The sequence below is a fragment of the Pygocentrus nattereri genome, chromosome 19, assembly GCF_015220715.1.
Source record: "Pygocentrus nattereri isolate fPygNat1 chromosome 19, fPygNat1.pri, whole genome shotgun sequence".
Classification (NCBI taxonomy): domain Eukaryota; kingdom Metazoa; phylum Chordata; class Actinopteri; order Characiformes; family Serrasalmidae; genus Pygocentrus; species Pygocentrus nattereri.
In genome coordinates, this window is record NC_051229.1 from 11442406 (window position 1) to 11457576 (window position 15171).

Genomic DNA, 15171 nt, shown 5'->3' on the forward strand with positions numbered 1-15171 from the left:
TGGTTTAGTCATTAACTTGCTCTACGTTGGACACCACCTTGAAAATCTAAATCAAAAATAAGTGAAACAGAAATAACTGTTGCAGCTTTTTAAAAAATGTTCAATATTATCGATAATCTCGAATAATTGTTTAGCTTTAACTTTAATGTTAAGCCACTGAATGGTTCATGTCAATAGCCTGTCAAAATAAAATGTGGTAATTTACATTATAAAATGGTACTTTCTATGTACACTTACATATTAAATACTAAACGGCATTTGTATTTGGTGCACCTTCTACTGGGTTTTGAGGTCCCTCCCAACAACGCACTCTTAAAATGAAAGGTTCTTGTGTGGTTCTTGTCTGGAATGTGTGGAAACAACTGTATTTGGCATTAACCCTTATGTGGGAGGTTGTTCATATTTGCACATCTCATTTGAAGAACTACGTTTTTAGGAAACTTTTTTTTTTTAATGCACTACTTAAAGGGACCTCAATGCCAAACTACTGTTCACACTATGCAAGACTAACTTTTCCCTATCTCTTTCTCCTCAGTGTGTCTGGACGATCGTGCGTGAAGTCCTGTCATGGCTCCCCGTCCCAGAGGAGGCCCACCCAGTCCTGGGCCGTATGTGTTTCCTTCAGCCCTCTTGCTCCTGATGGCCTTCCTGCTCTCCTCACTCTCCAGCACCTGCCATGCCTTATGTACGTCTCTGAGGTTTTGTGTGCTTTATTAACAAGTTTCCGTCGGTATGGAAACAATCCAGAGTCCCACGGTGCCCATATATGTGCACATATTGTAGTTATGGAAACAGTGGGAGATGTTTATTACTAATTAACTAGCTGAAGTGCAACAGTGTGGTGAAGGTTGAGTGATATGTCAAGGTTGACTAGGCCACAAGTATGCTTAACACCTGACGTTAAATCTCAGTGCCTGACGCAAACCTGCATCTGTTAGAACGTGACAAGTATGACAATACCTGTCTTTCGAGCACCATGGCAGCCATGTGATTATCCTCTCTCATGTGTGAGCTCCATCTCCCAGGTCCTCAAAGTCTGGTAAAGCTGATAGTTGGGCGAGAAAACTGATTTTTGGTCTTCTGCTTACACCTAATGAAGGTGATCAGCTAAGACATGTTTGGTTTCTGACGTCTGCTTCTTTACTTTTGCAGTGGAGCTATGAAGCAAATGGAGCTAACAAGTAATCAAAGCTTATAGCCTCTAATTAACGTTGTGCAAACAGCATACTTAAATCTTTACACACTTTGGTTTTATGTACCAAATACAGTCATATTTCTTTTATACATGACTATTTTCCAACCTCTCTTCACTGCTTAGAAATAATCAGGATACACCTTTTAAATATGTTGTTTTTTGCAGCATCACAAGACCAGTGAATTCAAAATTTGCTTAGTTGTCATATATGGACTGTATAGACAGGGGATTTATTGCAACTTGAAATTTTAAGAATGTTTACATCACTCTATGAAACTCTTTCATGTGAGCACAATTTGTTTTTCTATTATATGGGCCCTTTAAACCATTGCGGTCAGCAAAGTTCACCTGAGTGCTGAATATTAGTACATTTATATTTATCAGCACAAAATGGAGCTGTTGAGGTTGAGATACTAAAGATGCCTGCGGTACCTCTGTAGCATCTGATTATCATTCCTGGTCATCAGATTGTTTCTGAGCATCACGTCTCGGCTGATCGGCGCCGTGCGTGCACGAGAGATGATTACACTTCCTCCTCTTACTAGCGTTCCTCCTCCTTGATTGGTCTTTGATGGCAGTTGTCATGGGGATGGCATGCGCTGGAGAGCCTGACATCATTGCTTAAGACACAGTGGCGGCTCTCGGTCTTGCTCCTCAAGGTTGCCGCTGATGTCTTTGTTTCTTTGTTCTCTGGGATGAAACGGCACCACTGGTCAAATAAAAGACTTTGTTGCCGTGTGTGTGTCGGGGTGTGCAGGAGTTTGACAGAGTGTATGTGCGGGTGTATGTAGGGCTGCACGAAACATCGAAACTTTATCCGATATGAGTTTCTACAATAAATGTATCATTAAGATAAGCACTGACAGAACTGATCAAATAACTTTGTGCCAATTTTATGTAATTAAATTATCAGGAATGTAGCATTAGAAGCCCAGAAAGTGCTTCCCTGCACTGGGCTTGAACCCTATTTTTTACTGCATGAAGAGCGAGTAACTACGTGGCCAACTGCAAAACATGCACATGCACCACTCAAAAACTATCCTGAGCTATTAGCCTTTAAAAATACTCCAGATGTGATGATTACTTCATATTTGGCGCTGTAATATTTGAATCTGTAATGGCTACTGTCACAACATCTTGCATCATTAGAAGGAGCTGTTTAAGGAACTATATGTTCATTCATTTTTTATTGGCCTATATAAAAAATAAAAATGTGTATTTGATTTTGTAGTCTTTATAGCAAAATCTGTTAAGGAAGTGCTGACTGTCTTTCAGCCTTTCAGTAGGGCTGGGCAATATGACAATATTGATCATTATCATGATAAATTACATATTACACTGTATGCATTTCTGAGCATATCGTGGATATTGTCAGTACGTAAACACTTCCCAACTGCTTGTTAGATTACAAAGACAGCATATTGAGTCCCGTTTAAGTGAATTTAGTACACCAAAGTATGTAGAATGTTGAATGTAAATAACTGGATTCATAGTGTTTGAAGGTATATGTTTAAAATGTGGTGCTACTCTGTCTGTTCCAGCTTATCAGTTGACAGAAAAATAAATATTGTGATCATCACAATATTATATATCGTGAAAACTTTTTGAAGTATTGTGCTGGTTTAGCTGGTCACCCTGCATGGTCATGCTGTTTGACCGGCATACCAGCATCCAAACCACAACATATGCTGGTTTTGCTGGTGACCAGTGATGCTACTCTCTGCTGATTTTTCTAGCAGGGCATGCTAACTAGCCTTTAGTTATTTTTAGTCACTGTTTGGTCAAATTAATGCTTTAACGTTTGTAAATGTAACTAGAAGACCATTTGGTTCATTCAACAAAAGAAACAGCGACAACATTTTATATCCATTTTAAAATCTTAGCTGTAAATATGTCTCAGTATGTGCTAATGTACTTGTGTAACATAACATAAATGAAAATGCAGACTTACTTTGATCTGCTTTAAGGTTTAGCACAACGATCGCTGCTTTTCTCGCATCTCTGGCAGGAAACAAAAGCAGAATAGTTTCTTGTAAATGTCTCTCAACGTTCAACTGTTTATGAGGCTGAAGTCAGCTTCTCAATTGCTTCTTGTTTGTATTTTCTAGCTCCAACTTAAATGGTGCCTGAGGCACCAGAATGCAACTGCCACACCATTTAAGGTGGAACGGGACAATTCGAACAGTCGGCTGATTTCAGCTTCATGACTTCTTAGTGTTTGACAGATTCTCGATGCACATTACGTTTCTCAGGAAACCAACTGGATTATAAATACAAAAAAGTCTGTTAGTCTCCAAATTATTAATGTTTGTCTTAAATCTTTCTCTTTGCCTTTTCATTATCTACAAGCTAGGTGAGACTGTTGTCTGCGTTGCTATGGTAACAGCTGTTTGCACCAATCTTCAGGGTTAAGGGGTGAATTAACAGTTATATACTCCAGTGTTTAAGACTATTTATTGTTCAAACTGTGTTGAATGATCAGCAGAGCTTTATTTTACTGCAAAGGAAAAAAGGATTACTTTATCCATCCATCCATCCATCATCTTCCGCTTCTCCGGGGTTCGGGTTGCGGGGGCAGCATCCTGAGCAATGAAGCCCAGACCTCCCTTTCCCCAGCCACTTCCACTAGCTCCCTGGGAGGGATTCCGAGGCGCTCCCAGGCCAGCTGGGCGATATAGTCACGCCAGCGTGTCCTGGGTCTTCCCCGGGGTCTCCTCCCCGGTGGACTTGCCTGTGACACCTCCCAAGGGAGGCGTCCAGGAGGCATCCTAACAAGATGCCCGAACCACCTCAACTGGCTCCTCTCGACGTGAAGAAGCAGCGGCTCTACTCCGAGTCCCTCCCGGATGACCGAACTTCTCACCCTATCTCTAAGGGAGAGTCCAGCCACCCTGCGGAGGAAACTCATTTCAGCCGCTTGTATTCGCGATCTCGTTCTTTCGGTCATTACCCAAAGCTCATGACCATAGGTGAGGGTGGGAACATAGATCGACCAGTAAATCGAGAGCCTTGCCTTATGGCTCAGCTCTTTCTTTACCACAACAGACCGGTAAAGAGCCCGCATCACTGCTGACCCAGCACCAATCCGCCTGTCAATCTCCCGCTCCCTTGTACCATCACTCGTGAACAAGACCCCAAGATACTTAAACTCCTCCACTTGAGGCAAGAGCTCATCCCCGACCCAGAGAGGGCTCTCCACCCTTTCCCGCGTGAGAACCATGGCCTCGGATTTGGAGGTACTGATCCTCATCCCGGCCGCTTCACACTCGGCTGCAAACCGATCCAGTGAAAGCTGAAGTTCACGGCCTGATGTCCCCAATAGGACCACATCATCTGCAAACAGCAGCGATGTGACCCTGAGGTCACCAAACCGGACACCCTCCATCCCCTGACTGCGCCTAGAAATTCTATCCATAAAAATTATGAATAGAATCGGTGACAAAGGGCAGCCCTGACGGAGTCCAACTCTCACTGGGAAAAAGTCTGACTTACTGCCGGCCATGCGAACCAAGCTCCTGCTTTGTTTGTACAGGGCCTGAATGGCTCGTAGCAAAGAGCCATGTACCCCGTACTCCCGAAGCACCTCCCACAGAATACCCCGGGGAACACAGTCGAATGCCTTCTCCAAATCCACAAAGCACATGTGGACTGGTTGGGCAAACTCCCATGAACCCTCGAGAATCCTGGAGAGGGTAAAGAGTTGGTCCAGTGTTCCACGACCAGGGCGGAACCCGCACTGCTCCTCCTGAATCCGAGGTTCGACTATAAGCCGGACTCTCTTCTCCAGTACCCTTGCATAGACCTTACCAGGGAGGCTGAGGAGTGTGATTCCCCTGTAGTTGGAACACACCCTCCGGTCCCCCTTTTTAAAAAGAGGCACCACCACCCCAGTCTGCCAATCAAGTGGCACCACCCCCGATGTCCATGCAATGTTGAAAAGGCGTGTCAGCCAAGACAGCCCCACAACATCCAGAGCCTTGAGGAACTCGGGACGGATCTCATCCACCCCTGCAGCCCTGCCGCCAAGGAGCTTTTTAACTACCTTAGCGACTTCGGCCTCAGTAATGGACAAGCCTATTCCCGTGTCCCCAGACTCTGCCTCCTCACTGGAGAACATGTTGGTGGGATTGAGAAGGTCCTCAAAGTATTCCTTCCACCGCCCAATGACGTCTTCAGTCGAAGTCAGCAGCACACCATCTCCACTATATACAGTGCTAGTGGCACACTGCTTTCCCCTTCTGAGTCGCCTGACGGTTTGCCAGAATCTTTTCGGAGCCGACTTAAAGTCATTTTCCAAGGCCTCACCGAACTCTTCCCACACCCGGGTTTTTGCCTTGGCAACGACTGAAGCCGCAGATCGCTTGGCCTGTCGATACCTGCCAGCTGCCTCTGGTGTCCTACAGGCCAACCATGCCGGTAGGACTCCTTCTTCAGCTTGACGGCATCTCTCACCTGGGGTGTCCACCACCGGGTTCGAGGATTACCGCCCCGACAGGCACCAACTACCTTGCAACCACAGCTACAGTCAGCCGCTTCAACAATGGAGGAGCGGAACATGGCCCATTCTGAGTCAATGTCCCCCACCTCCCCCGATATCTGGTCAAAGTTCTGACGGAGGTGTGAGTTGAAGATCAATCTGACAGGTTCTTCTGCCAGACGTTCCCAGCAAACCCTCACTATACGTTTGGGTTTGCCTGGTCTGACTGGCATCTTCCCCCACCACCTGATCCAACTCACCACCAGGTGGTGATCAGTTGACAGCTCAGCTCCTCTCTTTACCCGAGTGTCCAGTACACATGGCCGCAAGTCCGCTGACACGACTACAAAGTCAATCATTGAACTGCGGCCTAGGGTGTCCTGGTGCCATGTGCACTTATGGACATCCTTGTGTTCAAACATGGTGTTCGTTATGGACAAACTGTGGTTTGCACAGAAGTCCAAAAACTGAACACCACTCGGGTTCAGATCAGAGAGGCCATTCCTCCCAATCACACCCCTCCAGGTCTTACTGTCGTTGCCCACGTGAGCGTTGAAGTCCCCCAGTAGGACAATCGAGTCTCCAGGAGGAGCACTTTCAAGCACCCCTTCCAAGGACTCTATGAAGGCTGGGTATTCTGAACTGCTGTTCGGTGCATAAGCACAGACAACAGTCAGGACCCGCTCCCCAACCCGAAGGCGTAGGGAAGCTACCCTCTCGTCCACCGGGGAAAACCCCAACATACAGGCGCCGAGTCGAGGGGCTATGAGAAAGCCCACACCTGCCCGCCGCCTCTCACCATGGGCAACTCCAGAAAAGAAAAAAGTCCAGCCCCTCTCAAGGAGATTGGACCCAGAGCCCAAGCTGTGTGTTGAGGTGAGCCCGACTATATCTAGCCGGTATCTCTCGACCTCGCGCACCAACTCAGGCTCCTTCCCCGCCAGTGAGGTAAGGTTCCAAGTTCCAAAAGCCAGTTTCAGCAACCGAGGATCAGAACGCCAAGGCCCACGCCTTCGGACACTGCCCGATCCACAATGCACCGCACCCCTACTACTGCCCCTCCCATCGGTGGTGGGTCGATGGGAGGGGGGACTCATGTAGCTCCTTCGGGCTGGGCCCGGCCGGGCACCATGAGTGAATGCCCGGCCACCAGACGCTCGCTGGCGAGCCCCTCCCCCAGGCCTGGCTCCAGGGTGGGGCCCCGGTAACCCTGATCCGGGCAGGGTACACGAGTCCTGCTTTGTTGTCCTCATAGGGGTGGTTATGGATCACACTTTGTCTGGCCTGTCACCTAGGACCAGTTTGCCATGGGAGACCCTACCAGGAGCTTTTCCTCCAGACAACATAGCTCCTAGGGTCCTTCAAGCACACAAACCTCTCCACCACGATAAGGTGGTGATCCATGGAGAGGGGATTACTTTATATTACCTAAAAATCTAAATCTGCTGTGGAGCAGCAACAGGACATTAAAAGAGCCACATGCTGCCGACCCCTGATTTGGTACATTCTTCATCTCAGTGTCACAAGCAGCTAGTGTTTTGGTGAAAAACGAAACAAAAGAAAAGAAGTTGTGAGGTTACTTCAGATAGTCATGATATGCGAGTGTGTGCGGTGCGAGAAAGACTGTGTGTGGGTTACATCACTGTAGCGGCTCCCCGTGGAGCGGTCGGATTTAAAGCCTCCCGTTACTGAGGGACTCCGTAATCCTAAAGGACATCCCAGTGCTTCTGGAAGATTCTGCGACTTCTGAAGTAAACAAAAACATGCTGAGAGATAGCGGAGGGTAAAGCTAAAGGGCTGGGAGAGGTTGAGAGACAACGCCCCTCGCCAGCAGCCTGTCTCCAACGGTCTCTTTTTGTGTCCTTATCTGAAGAGCTGATCACGGCCTCTCTCAGCTCCCTCATCGCTCTCCCTTCAGCTCGGGATTACTTTAGTCTGCCATCACTCTCACTCTTATGTTTCTCTCTCTCTTTCTCTCTGTCCCCCACACAAATTTCTCCGCTCCCTACTTTCTTCTCTTCTCTGCCCTTCTATTAATTCCTTCTTCTTTCCATTCTACTCTAGTCTTTTTCTTTCTACCTTTATTGCTATAGAACCTTTATTAAAATGTTAACCCTTTGATGTGTAGGGATGCACAATGAAAGATTTTGGCAGATATTTGGTTAAAAAAATTTGCATCAGACATATATGACAGCGTTTTAGGGCCAATGTTAATAAGCATAAAAAAGTAGATTTCGAGCATGAAGTCTTAGTATTTTGAGACAAAAAGGCGTAATATTTGGAGGATAAAGTGGGCTAACTGTACAGGGGCTGTAATAACACGTTTCTCGGTCTTGGTTACTGTGCTGGTGCCAGAGTTCCGCTCACCCCTGTTTCTTTGTGGACTGAATAATTTGGATTATCATTCTGACTGTCCACTGTGAAACTTCATGCCCTCTTTGAATGTAGCCCCGATGGCCATGTAGACGACCCTGCCTGCAAATCGCCTTCAACACAACAGACAGACAGCTTCCTCCAAGTCCGTCTGGCTCTTCATTCTAAAATAAACAGTTTCCTGCTCAGGCGTTTCAGCCATTTCTTATACTAATAACAGGCTCGTGCTGATGTGCAGGAGAGACAGGCAGACTAAGTGTTTCTTTATGGGTGAAATCAAGATGAAAGTGTAACTCCACCAACTCCTCCATGCCCCTTATTGTAACAGGAGGAGGTGCTGCCTTCTGTTTGTTAAGCCTTTGGCCACAGTATTGTGACCTCTCCTGGTATTAATGCCACTTTAATGCAGTAATTCTATTTTTTTTCCCAAAATATTAAGCCTTTTTCTCTAAATATTCAGACCTTTTTTCTCTAAATAGTACGACTATTCTCAAAGTCATCACTTTTTAAATTAAACGTGGTCCGAAAATGCCATCGTAGGCAGATGTTTAGGTTTCACTGATATTTTAAACCAATATTTGATGCTGTATTTGATGAGCTATTGTGCTAAAATCTCAGTATTTTGTTCATTTTACTGCATTTTCAGCCTTCTATAAATATTAATAAAAATATTCAGCTTCTGGATGGTTAGCACTGTTGTTTGCAACACTGTTTAAATATAATTACCTTATTGCTTAACACAGAGTATGGAGTTCATATACATACATAAAAACGCATGTGAGCATAAAGAAGGCAACTGATTCATCAGAATGGACACAGAAGTTAAGGAATGTAGATCTGAGGTCAACATATTGCACTTCTCATTTAGCATTTTTACAATTTCTGCATAATTCAAGGGTTGAGATATAAACAGAGTCATTCAGAGTGGTTTAATGTGAAGTGGTTCATTGCAGTCTCAGATTTCTTTGAAAGATAAATTCTAAGCCAAAACCTTCTCCCAAAACTAGCAGGGCTTCAGCCATCAGGCAGCGTATTCCATTACAGTTTCATATAATAATATTCTGTAATGTAGCTCTTGGAGACATTAAACTCTTCAGACATCCACCACTGTGAACAAATCAGACTGTGTTTCTCTAGAACAGAGCGTTTTACATCAAACCACTCTGAATGGCTTTGTTTACATATCTTATTGACTGAATTATGTAAAAAGGTTCTTGTGAGATTGCAAGCTTTTTATATGGCTGGCAGTAACTGTGAAGTCTGAGGGTTAAATAGTTCTAGTCAGCCTTTTTGTAAAGCAGTACGGGGCTGTTTCGAGAGGTGCGTTTGCTCCAGCTTTGTCCAGGCAGCCATAAACACATAACACACACTCACCTGCAAGTGAGAAAAGGTGGGGGCGGAGATGCGAGGTGTGGGTTCTGGTTGCCATGGTGAGAGCCAGGCCAGGCTTAGCCCTGACGGATGAGTCTGAGCCCGCCATGGAGGGCTGGTGGGGGTGGGAGTGGGGGTGGGGAGGAGCCCAGATCATCCTCACCTCTGTTTGACTGGCCTCCATGGCAACGGGACACAGTGGCGATGATCCTCCGCTCAGAATACCGGTATCTATGACTACCAGCGGCCTCCTGTGTGTCAGAGTAGACGTAATACCCCCCCACGCTTTAGCTGCTATGTGTCTGTGGGGAATTCGATCTACTTTGCATCCGAGTGGAGTGGCCAAGAGGGGCGGGGCTTAGCCCATGCCTTATTAAATTCAGCCGCAGAATTACAGCCGTGTAGTATTTATTGCTTCCTGTCAGAGTGGTGACATAACAGCTCTAAATCGCCCGAAGAGTGCCACTCATGCAAACCCGGCCTTTTGTCTGCCTTGAGTTATTGGCTTTTTATTTCATCACGCCATTCTTTGGCTTCTAACATGAATCTGTCCTCCGGCTAAAGTAGGCCGGCATGTATTATAATAACTAAAAAGCAGCCGTGCATGCAATTATCAATAGATCCAGTTCAATTTAAATCAGCTCTATTCTCATTGTTCCAGATCAGCATAACAAAAAAGATTTTGCATGTAATAAATTGAATAAACTTGATTCCAATGCATGTAGAATTTGTACATGAATTAAATATATTACGTAAATGCAGTTGCTGCCAACAGTGCAGAAAAACAAGACAAAATTGTATTTAATATTTATATTTATACTTAATTCAACTGGAAAAAATGTACATTTGAATTGAATCAATTCAATACTTCACTTCACTGTAAAGAGTTCTTATTGTAGATTTTAAGCACAGCACATCTTAACAGTTTATACACTATTGTTCAGAGGTTTAGAATCACTTTTCATGGTTATAAAACCAGTTTGTTGCTGGTACATGCAAATATTTTTATTAAGAGTACACTTTACTTATTTAGAGTACAAAAGTATGAGATATTCATTTTCAGAATATATTTTGGACAAGATTATGTATAAAATAATCCGCCTGCATAAGGAAGGTTAAGGTCAAAGGAAAAATAAAAAAACATGAGTTTCTACAACTGGGACTGAAAAAATTATTAAAAGATGCAAAGAAAATGAGACCCCTAACAAACATGCAAGACCTGGTAAACCACCAGGAGAAAATCAAGCTCCACCATTGCTTCATATTTGGAAAAAAATTGTGTTTGTTTCTCTATGCAATGGGATGCCTTTGTAGTACTGTGCAAAAGTCAAAGACCACTGTTTATTTTATTTCCAGTCACAATGGCCATTAATTACAAGTCATTCATTTTTGATCCTTAAAAACAGGAGTTTCCAAAAGTGGAGTTCAAAAAACGTAATGCAATACTGTACGACAGAATGGTATAGCTGTCAGTCGGTGGAATTAAAGACAAGACTGCTTAGATAAGAATATGAATTCCTAGACTGCAGACTGCTAAGATGAGTACACACATAGTAACACATCACTGTTGTCAGAACAAAACCTCATATCTCCAAAATGACAACTTTACAGGAGAAGGAAAAAACATACTGCACTTTTAATGTAAGTCAGTGGAAACAGAATTTTCTCCATGTCATTTTGGTTCACTTCTTTTGGTTCATTCATTGAGAAATTTACACAGAATGAAAAGGACAACACATACTTTCAAATGATGTCAAAAACAGAAAAACGGATTGCTTCAAGATATGAGGTTTTGTTCCGACAGCAGCGATATACACTGTGCAGTATCAGGGGCAGTAGGGAGCGACGTGGTGATGGTGTAAAGCGTATTGTTGTGGTTTGTTGTGAGGTGTGTAATGTGGTTGTCTTATTGTCTGTTATAGAACAATTAGTTCCGGCTAGACAAGATGATTCTAGCCGTGCTGTTAAAATCACAAGTTTTTCACAAACACTACATCATCCGCTGAGACGCTGTTGCTAAGCAACGAGTTTGACAGCTGTAGGAGACACTCAAGCCATTTGATATGGTCAGATTCTGAAGATGAGACTACACTAAATTCCCAAACTGTCACTTGGTCTGTGTGTGGAGCTGGAGGACAAACTGTCGGCTGTGCAGCGAGTGAGCGAAGCTTGTTAGTGTGATGTAGCAACAAGCTGGTTGTAAAGGAACTATAATTTGGCGGAAGGAACTGCGAACATTAAAACATATTAAATGCCACATTCCCGACCCAATTTATTAATCTCTTACTTTATTTATTTAACTGTTGTATAAAAGCAATAGAACGCTCAAGGTTATGTGTTATTTGCGAATAACATCACATGCCTGCGACCAAATCACAGCTATGATGTAATTTCACGATAACGCACTCCCTCTCATGTTCTGCTGCTTCATTAAAGTCCCCTCCAATGGAGCCAAAATGATGCAAGGCCAATTTCAGAAAAGTCTGACAATAAAGTGTATCGCGTTGTATCATAGAAGTCTGTCATCATCAGATCAAGAGTAGTTTAAGCTTTCATCTTTGAGAGAGAGGAGAAAATCAAGCTCTATTCTACTACCAGGTTCTATGCTTCAGATCTGCAAATATCCGCAGGTGTTTCTGTCCATCCTTCTACTGTGAGAACACAACTCAACACTATGAGTCTGAAAGGATGTGTAGCTGCTAAGAAGCCTTTTCTGAAAAATGAAATTTGCTGTTGATGTTCTCCTGTGGCCTGGTTTTTAATAACTTGCCACATTAATACAGAATTCAGTTGATGTATGTGATCATATGTATGGCTTCAAATATTTTCCAATGCCTTTAAAGTGGATCAGATTTTAGAATCAATAGTCTTTGTTCAGTCGCAGGACATTATTACAGTTTTTTACAATGTAGGTGTTCTCTAAAGCACTATTTTTGTACTTTTAATGCCATAATGTCATCATCTTCTATGTTTCTTCCCTTTTCCAGCTGCCCCCAGATTCACAAAGATCCCCACTGACCAGATAGGAGTGTCCGGCGGCGTGGTGTCCTTCGTGTGCCAAGCCACAGGCGACCCTAAGCCACAGGTCAACTGGAACAAAAAGGGCAAAAAAGTCAACTCCCAGAGGATAGAGGTGAGATAAGAGCTCATGCAGACATTGCACACACTGATTTAGCCATCTGTGCTGTGGAGTGTGTGACATTTGTTACCTGGCAGCCACTGTTGTTCACTGTTGAGCTCCATGGATCTTTCTTTTACCTAAAATGACTTCAATTCTGACTCCGTTTTGAGGACAATTGTACATTGTAAAGCCATCTTTTCCATTTTAAGGGTTTTATGGTGTTCTGAGATGCAGCTTTGCTTCTGGCGAACCACCTATGGCTAAGTTGTCATTCAGCAACGAGAGCAGGCTATGAGAGTGCACAGCGAAAGACGGTGTTTTTCCCCCCTGTGTGCATTTCCTGCCTCTTTTTCGCAAACTTAATTTCATATTCCATGAATCTTTAATGATTGCAAAGGGTTGAACCAGAAGCCATGCCTTTACTTCGCACTTTCCAAGCACATTTGATATGACCCCCACTCTTCTCTCTTTTCATATACAATATTTAGCATTTGTCGTTATTTGATGTATATTTGCTTGGATTATGTACTCAGTCCTAGAACATTGCAGCTTTTGCATGCATATATTTGCTCCTGCGTTTCTTTCATGGACACAATGGACCATTTGTTACTTATTCAGAAGTTAACTATGAGCTAAATTCCAGCAGCTATCCTTGTATATCCTATATGAGTCAAACATATGTGTGTCAGATTACAAGCATAGCATAGCAAAACGTTGCTTTGAACACTCTGGTCTGATACGCAAGTGTTGCAATGATGGCAGCTGAGAAGGCCGTTTCTGGAGTTCTTCTCAAAGACTTTTTGGAGACTGAAGAAATAGTTCTAAACACGTGTTAAATACTGCAAAACATGTATTCTAATGTCTTCACATGTTGCATACACCAAGGTGCAGCAGGTGCATTTATAGAGAGAATCTGTTGTGTGCATTGCTTTTTTTGATTTGATGGCGTTTAAATACATGTTGCTGCCGATTGGGTAACACTTATGAAACCAGAGAAAACGTATAACCCCAATTCCAATGAAGTTGGGACATTGTGTAAAACATAAATAAAAACAGAATATGATGATTTGCAAATCCTTATCAACTTATATTCAATTGAATACACTACAAAGACAAGATATTTAATGTTTAAATGGATAAACTTTATTGTTTTTTGCAAATATTCACTCATTTTGAATTTGATGCCTGCAACACGTTCCAAAGAAGTTGGGACAGGGGCATGTTTACCACTGTGTTACGTCACCTTTTAACAACACTCAATAAGTGTTTGGGACCTGAGGCCACTAATTGTTGGAGCTTTGTAGGTGGAATTCTTTCCCATTCTTGCTTGATGTACAACTTCAGTTGCTCAACAGTCCGGGGTCTCCATTGTCGTATTTTGTGCTTCATAATGCGCCACACATTTTCAATGGGAGACAGGTCTGGACTGCAGGCAGGCCAGTCTAGTACCTGCACTCTTTTACTACGAAGCCACGCTGTTGTAACATGTGCAGAATGTGGCTTGGCATTGTCTCGCTGAAATAAGCAGAGACGTCCCTGAAAAAGACGTTGCTTGGAGGGCAGCATATGTTGCTCCAAAACCTGTATGTACCTTTCAGCATTAATGATGCCTTCACAGATGTGCAGGTTACCCATGCCATGGGCAGTAACACACCCCCACACCATCAGAGATGCTGGCTTTTGAACTTCACGCTGATAACAATCCAGACAGTCCTTTTCCTCTTTGGCCCGGAGGACACGACCTCCATGATTTCAAAAACAATTTGAAATGTCGACTCGTCAGACCACAGGACACTTTTCCACTTTGCCTCAGTCCATCTCAGATGAGCTCGGGCCCAGAGAAGCCGGCGGCGTTTCTGGGTGTTGTTGATATATGGCTTTCGCTTTGCATGGCAGAGTTTTAACTTGCACTTGTAGATGGAGTGACGAACTGTGTTCACTGACAATGGTTTTCTGAAGCGTTCCTGAGCCCATGTGGTAATATCCGTTACAGAATGATGTCGGTTTTTAATGCAGTGCCGCCTGAGGGATCAAAGGTCACGGGCATTCAATGTTGGTTTTCTTCCTTGCTGCATACCTGCAGAGATTTCTCCAGATTCTCTGAATCTTTTGATGATATTATGGACTGTAGGTGATGAAATCCCTAAATTCCTTGCAATTGCACGTTGAGAAACGTTGTTCTTAAACTGTTGGACTATTTGCTCACGCAGTTGGTGAACCTCTCCCCATCCTTGCTTTCCCAGTCTTTTGTTGCCCCTGTCCCAACTTCTTTGGAATGTGTTGCAGGCAAAAAATATTTGCAAAAAACAATAAAGTTTATCCTTTTGAACATTAAATATCTGGTCTTTGTAGTGTATTCAATTGAATATAGGTTGAAAAGGATTTGCAAATCATCGTATTCTGTTTTTATTTATGTTTTACACAACGTCCCAGCTTCAGTGGAATTGGGGTTGTACTTTAGAGCCTGTTGTGCACCGCTTTGCACAGCTTCAACGAAATGCGGAGTTCGACCCAGAAACCATAGCAAAATAGTGCACAACATTTTGAGATTGAACTTGCCCCAGATGTTCTTATAATCACACTGCTCACAGTTTGAGCTGATCACAGTTGTTTATACTGACTGACAAAGATGTT

At 43.6% G+C, this 15171-nt stretch overlaps 1 protein-coding gene across 8 annotated transcripts in view; it reads left to right on the top strand.

The window, feature by feature from the left end:
• LOC108433088 (receptor-type tyrosine-protein phosphatase S-like) overlaps positions 1 to 15171 on the top strand; it is a 209459-nt gene that overhangs the window by 50017 nt on the left and 144271 nt on the right. For all 8 annotated transcript variants that reach the window (XM_017707415.2, XM_017707420.2, XM_037530991.1 and 5 more), the window contains exons 3-4: positions 536 to 685; positions 12404 to 12549. In XM_017707415.2, coding sequence (XP_017562904.2) covers positions 568 to 685; positions 12404 to 12549 — 264 coding nt within the window. In that variant the 5' untranslated portion in view covers positions 536 to 567. The remainder of the gene's footprint in view (positions 1 to 535; positions 686 to 12403; positions 12550 to 15171) is intronic.